Consider the following 6,267-nt stretch of genomic DNA (forward strand, 5'->3'; position numbering starts at 1 on the left):
GGGGTCCTGCCGGCCTGGGGACGGGTGACAGATACAAGTGACGTTCTGTCTGTCTTCCACCCCTTTTAGCATCTGATTTATTCCACAAACAAGCTGGACTACAGCACGGTGTGGGCTCTTCTGGACAACTTGGGCCATGAGCTGAGGAGCCTGGTAGACCCCCCAAATGGCACCAAAGACCACCCAGCCGCCACCTGCAAGGAGCTCCTCCTGGCTCAGCCTGACCTGCCTGATGGTACCAACCAAACTGCACCGGCCTCTGGGGAGAGCAGGGTGCCGGTGTGATGGGGTCACGGGTGGAACGGGCTCCTTCAGGCCCCTATGAACTCTGCCTGGTAGCTCCATTCAGGAAAGATCACCTCAGCATGGACCTCCTCGGTCCAGCACCCTCGGGAAGGTCAATTCCAGCTCCCCAGACTGGCTCCACGCCCAGCCCCAGCTGCCACCTCCCCGGCCGGCTTGACTTCCAGTCCCAGCTAGGCTGCCGGCCGCCAGCCCCACTGCCCCCAGCCCTGGCAGGGCTCCCGGTCACAGGTCCTCCTGCCACCTGACTCCCGGCCACCAGAGCTCTCTGGTCCAGGAGCATCCGTGGTCTGGTTTTTAGAGGGTCAGCCTGTGGTGCAGGAGTGTGGAGCCTTTTCTGGGTCAGGGGCCACTGAGACCCCCCGACGAGGAAGCAGAAAGACGCTCTCCACGTTCCCTTCGCACACCAGAGCCTTGGGGGGGGGGGGCAGGCTAGTAGCTTCTCTGTGCTGCAGCCCCGCAGGGATGGGGGCGCAGAAGGGGAGCCGGAGCACCAGCACGGGCTGCCTAATGCTGGGGAGAGCCCTGAACCTTGGGGGCTGGATCCAGGCAAGCCAGGGGCCGCAGGTTCCCCACCGTGCTGTAGTGGGTAGCGGCTGTGGAGCTGAGACCAAGCGGTGCAGAGCCGTTGACTTGAGGCACACGCCTTAGGCCTGCCTGGGGGAGGGGCATGGGGCCAGTGGGCGTCGCTCCTTGGCTCAGCTCAGAGGAATTTAGATCCGGGCAGATGTCGGGGCGGGATGTTGATTTCCTGCATCTTGGCTGGCCCAGTGGGAACTGGGCAGGGGCCCTCCAGAGCTGAAAGCCTGAGCTTCTGCAGGCCATAACACACTCGCATGGTTTGGATCAGGCCCGGGGCGAGGTGTGTGTGTAACACACTCACCAGCTGCTTGCACGCTTCCTCTGGGCTAAAGCCCATCACGAGGGCTGCGGTGGGCAGCAGTGCGAGGCCTGTGCCAGGCCTACCCGGCCTTGGGGCGTAACTGAAAACAGACCGCGAAGCTGGAGCGGCGCCACCTTGAGCGAAAGACCCAGCGGGGTACGTGGTGGGGCGCAGGGTATTTCTGGCTGCGGGGTGAGCAGCCTGGCTGGGGTGTATTCGTCCCCAGGGGCGGGTTGGTGAGGGGACGGGCATCCAGAGGAGTGGGGCATGGCTGGGAATTCAGCACCAAACAGGCCGAGGGGCTGGGGTGGGAACGCAGCAAAGCACCGCGCCAGCCTGGGGCTCTAGGGCTGATGCCCTAGTCACAGGGGCAACCATTAAGGAACCCCTTGTAAAACGAGCTACAGCAGCCACCTCGCTTCCCCGATACCAGCATGCGCTTGCCCTTCCCCCTTCCAGGTTACTATTACGTAGACCCCAATCAAGGCAGCCCACAGGACTCTCTGCTGGCGTTCTGCAACTTCACCGCAGGGGGAGAGACCTGCATCGCGCCAGTACGCAATCAGGTACGGGGGGGTCTGGCCACTTTTCTCAGGCAGAGGGACATGCACAAAATCGGCGTCTCAGCAATGCTCTTGTGGCAGCAGAGCAGGTGTGGATGAGGCCTTGGCACGTGCTGTGGAAGGGAATGGAAGCCAGGGTAGTGATGCAGGAAGCGGGGAGGGCGTGACTAAGAGGACATGGGACAGGGAAGGAGGGAAAGGAGAATGAGCCAGGAGGTACATTAGCCCCAGCGATCAGCCCCACGTAACTGGCTCAGTGTCTGGTGTGGCTGTTCTAGCGCAGGGCTTGTGCTGACAGCGCCGGGGCCTTGTGATCAAGGCAGAGCGGCTGTTTCCCTTCGCCCCTCTGGGCAGAGCTGGGTGGGAAGAGGCGGAGGTTTGTAAAACCCAATGATTCCTCCACGATTCCTTGCGCGGCAGAGGCCTGGGCTGAGCGGAAGCCAGCCTGCAGTTCCTGCCAGTGTTTGACTTCGGAGGCCCTAGTACCAGTCACGACAGGCTGGCAGCGCCTCAGCCGCATGCAGGGTGTCTAACGGGCAACGTTTCCCCCCAGGTGCCTATCAAAGCCTGGCTGAGAGCATACGCGGCCGAGGGGACCTTTGAGTGGTTCAGCACCCTGCCCGGGGGCTTCCTGGTCAGTTCCGTGCAGGCGTGGCAGGGCGGGGCCCACCTCCTGGGCATGGCAGCGCTGAGGCACGGCTCGGTACCGGGGCCCTCAGCAGGCTGGGTGTTAATACAGGAACTAGAACCGTCTTTCCCTGTGCGCAGCACATTCTGTGGGAATGGCTGGGTGGGGGCCAAGGGAGCGCTGGGTAATCCTTGGACCAAGCTCCACTCAAAACAGGAATTAATTCAGGGAGGTGCTCGGGCAGCGGGGTACGCACGGTAAGCACCATGGTGCCTTCTGGCCCACCGCCCGTCTGTGCCCGTGAGGGGGAGCAGGCGCCGGTGTGCATACCCTCAGCGCACTTCTCCGCTGCCTCTGACGGGGGGTTTGGCCCACCAGAGCTTGTGCCCAAATCAATCCGTCAGGCCTGTGGCACCTCAGCCTCCTCCCCGTACACTTGTACCCTCTCTTTGGGGGGAGGGGAAAGCCTGGCAGTCCCGCCTGTGCGGCTTCCTTCCCCGTCCGTGGGCTGCAGGGTGGGTTCAAGACGGGCCGTGGCTGAGCCCAACTCCCTCCCACCCTGAACGGTGCCGGCCCTGCCCTCAGGCTAGGCTCTGAGGTGGTGCTGTGGGTGCCCCCCGCTGAGCACCCTTACCCCTCTTGTTGCTGCAGCTGGAATACCAAGGCACCGGCACCGTCCAGCTCCGGTTCCTGAAGCTGCACAGCAGCCTGGCCACCCAGAAGGTGTCGTACTCCTGCAGGCCTGAGGCCGACGGAGGGGCGCTGCAGCTGGAGAAAGCCATCAAATTCCTCGCAGACTCCAGGGCGCAGAGCTACATGACCACCCTGCAGGGCTGCATGGTGAGTGGGGAGTCTGTGCCAGTGGTTTGAAACAGCATCCTTAGCTCCCCTGCCCACTCCCTGTTAAGCAGGTAACCGGTTAAACTGACCGTTTAACCGGTAAATAAATAAACAGGATTTTTACATCCAAGTGGCTCGGTGTAGGGGAGACCCGGCCGCCCACGTTCCGCATATCAGGCCGTTTAGCTCAAGGCCCAGGCGCAGGGAGCCACGTTTGACACTGACCCTTAGCCCGGAGTTAATTGCAGGCATTGCAAGCGCCCAACGTTAGCACACGTAGCTAGAAAAGCAGCAGCACGGAGCAATAATTGCACCTGCACCAAACCCTGCGGAGCTCCCCTCTGGCACCTGAGCTGCATTTTCAGTAGCCGCTGGAGTCCCTGCGCTCGGTGCCTTGTGCTAGGTGTTGGACCTACAAGTGAAAAGAACAGGCCTGCCCCAAAGCACTGAGGGAAACGGGTGTGTTCTTACTTCATAACTAGCTACAGCAGGTTTGTGGCTGGTCTCCAGTTCAGAACACAGGTGTGAGCACAAGCAAGGAAGCTACGATTTACCGTTGCCTGCTAACACACCTCAGTACCACTGCAGGGGTCTTTCCTGATAGCTACATGTTACCTCGGGGCACAGGGCTCTGCGGCTGTGGCAAGGTCACACTGCAGCTCATTGTGTGTTACAGCTGGATAACGAGTCGTCAATCTCTGACACCATATTCCGGTTTGACACCGCGGAGCTGGCGCTCCTGCCCCTGCGCGACCTGGCTGTGTTTCACAACGGAGATGCCTCTCACCAATTTGGATTCACTATTGGACCCGTTTGCTTCAGCTGAAACCGGACCCAAAACCCCACTTGCCTTGTGGGACCATGTGACTGCAGCAACAGGAATTAAAACCCCCGTCCTGGTGCTGCACCGCCGGCTGCCTTTTGAACGCTACCCTTCCTATTTATGTTTATAGATGCATTATGCCATGGACTACACCACCATCGGAAGGAAGAAACTAATGTTTACAAAAGTATTTTCTCTATAAATATCTATATATGGTGCTAATTTAATAACTGATGGACCAACTGTCATTTAACTACATCCCTTTCGACCTACTTCAAAGACGAGCCGAGCTTTCTGCTGGAGCCAGTTTTCTTCACCTCATTCGCTCGCCCAAGTAAGTGCCTGGATCCATTCTCTGCTGCAGCAGGAACGTGTTTACAGCAGCTGGAGTAGCAGTGACAAGTAGAATGGGGAGGTGCTAGTGGAGATCAAACAGGGAACTCCAGCTGGTTAGAAATTTTTCCACAAATTGTGTTTTGCGTGGGGAAAACGATTTCTCAAAACCAGACCCTGCTGTGGGAAAGGGTCAGTTGAGAAAAGAGGACTCAAAAATAGCGATGAAAAATTTTTTTTCCCCCATAATTGTCGTATTAAGCTGGTTGTAGTTTAACAGTGGTTGAAATCAAAACACTTCAGCTATAGCGCACTGAGCCGTTTCTGAAGGGGGGGGGATTTTCAATGTGTGAAAATTGTCACGATGTTGACTTTGTCCCCATGCAGGGATGGGAAATTTGCCATCTCAAATTGCTGCACAATGGCCAATGATTCCTGCCCACTTCTAAGTGCACCCTGCCTCCAGGAGCTTATGGGAAGCAACTGCACTAAGGTTCCTCTGCCTCGGGCTGCTGGGATGTTTTCTTCCCCACTGTGAGGCTGGCGCTTGCCAGGAACATGGTACGATAACTGTGTCCTCTGTGCTCACTTTGCTGGGTCAGCTCGGCCCATGCTCACCAGCCTCCCCACGTTCCCTGCTTCTCACTCCAACAACGCCTGAACTTTATCAAGCTTGGTGGGAAAGAATGTTCTGGTTATTGGCAGCTTCTGAAATCATTATTCTAAGCAGCAGCTGCCAACAGTTCAGTGGCAGTGAATGCGGAAGTCATGCTGTAAAGAAAAAGGGGAAGGCTTGTAGTCGGATCCCCCCCGTCCATGTATTGGTGAAAAGCTTCTCTCCATTTGGGGAGGTAACTGAAGGGCCACACCGGTCTCATTCTAATCTGCTGCACCATGAATTAGCGTTCCCGGGGTGCCACAGACAAGGAGTGAGCTGAAAACTGTTCAGTTGAACATGGGCATGTTCCTATTACGTGGCTAGGGTCAGGGCGGGGGAAGGGTGCTAATCTGTACCGTATTGCCCCCTTCCTGCCATGCAGTTCTACCTGACAAGCTGGCTCCAGCAGCTGGTTATTTGGCCAATGAAGTGTTATAGAGTCAACTCTCTTCCGCTGCTCTGGCTCGTTTTGCTCTTAAGTAGCAAAGTGAGTGAACTCTCATATAAAAGCTCAGCTGTGGGCCTCAAGCGTCACTAAACACAGGCACCTGTCAGATTGGGGGAGTGCATGGAGCTACCCCCTCTGTTTTGCAGCCTGTTTATCAGGGCCACTCCACCTGTGTACAGGCTGAGGCTGAGGCAGGCACCATAAGTCTGGTTTCAAGCCCCCTCACTCCCGGGGGGCAGGTACCATGTACAGCTGCTGCAGGGAATCCAGGTCACTTACATTCTGCTTCGGCTCTTTTCTGTTTAACGGTGGTGATGGCCATTGCAGGCAATGGCTGCACCAAACCCAGCCTTCCCGGGAGCTCTGGCCGCCTCTTCCCGTTATTTGTATAAGTTGCAGTTGTAGCCTGAGCTCTCCCTGAGAGATGCTGGTCATTGTGGGTAAAGACGTGATGCGTTTATGAAACTAGCACCAGTCCAGTGTATGCAATACAAAGATTTGCCTTAACCCTGCGCCTTGGCCTCTTGTTCTGCAACGAGAACATCCACGTGGTCCGTCACTAGGGAAGGTTACAGCCCTCGGGCCATTGCAGGAGGGAGCTGGGGGACCAGGGAGGGCTGCCGGGGGGGTATTTGCCCCCATCCTTCCACACAAAACAAACATCCCTTTGCCCCAGCTGCTGAGTGACACCGCAGGGCTCAAACACAAGCTCGTTCCCATGAATAAGACTGGCCAGCAGAAGACTCCTAGTAGCCAGTGCCCCCTGCCAGCGGCTGGCGTGTAGGGTT

At 57.6% G+C, this 6,267-nt stretch overlaps 1 protein-coding gene across 5 annotated transcripts in view; it reads left to right on the plus strand.

Annotated features, from left to right (window-relative positions):
* Positions 1–6,174, plus strand: part of LOC102452610 (uncharacterized) — a 223,612-nt gene extending 217,438 nt beyond the window's left edge. For all 5 annotated transcript variants that reach the window (XM_075905928.1, XM_075905925.1, XM_075905926.1 and 2 more), the window contains 5 exons: positions 70–235; positions 1,646–1,752; positions 2,303–2,383; positions 3,029–3,217; positions 3,894–6,174. In XM_075905928.1, coding sequence (XP_075762043.1) covers positions 70–235; positions 1,646–1,752; positions 2,303–2,383; positions 3,029–3,217; positions 3,894–4,043 — 693 coding nt within the window. In that variant the 3' untranslated portion in view covers positions 4,044–6,174. The remainder of the gene's footprint in view (positions 1–69; positions 236–1,645; positions 1,753–2,302; positions 2,384–3,028; positions 3,218–3,893) is intronic.
* The last annotated feature ends 93 nt before the right edge of the window (positions 6,175–6,267 follow it).

The sequence above is a fragment of the Pelodiscus sinensis genome, chromosome 22, assembly GCF_049634645.1.
Source record: "Pelodiscus sinensis isolate JC-2024 chromosome 22, ASM4963464v1, whole genome shotgun sequence".
NCBI classification, from domain to species: Eukaryota; Metazoa; Chordata; order Testudines; family Trionychidae; genus Pelodiscus; species Pelodiscus sinensis.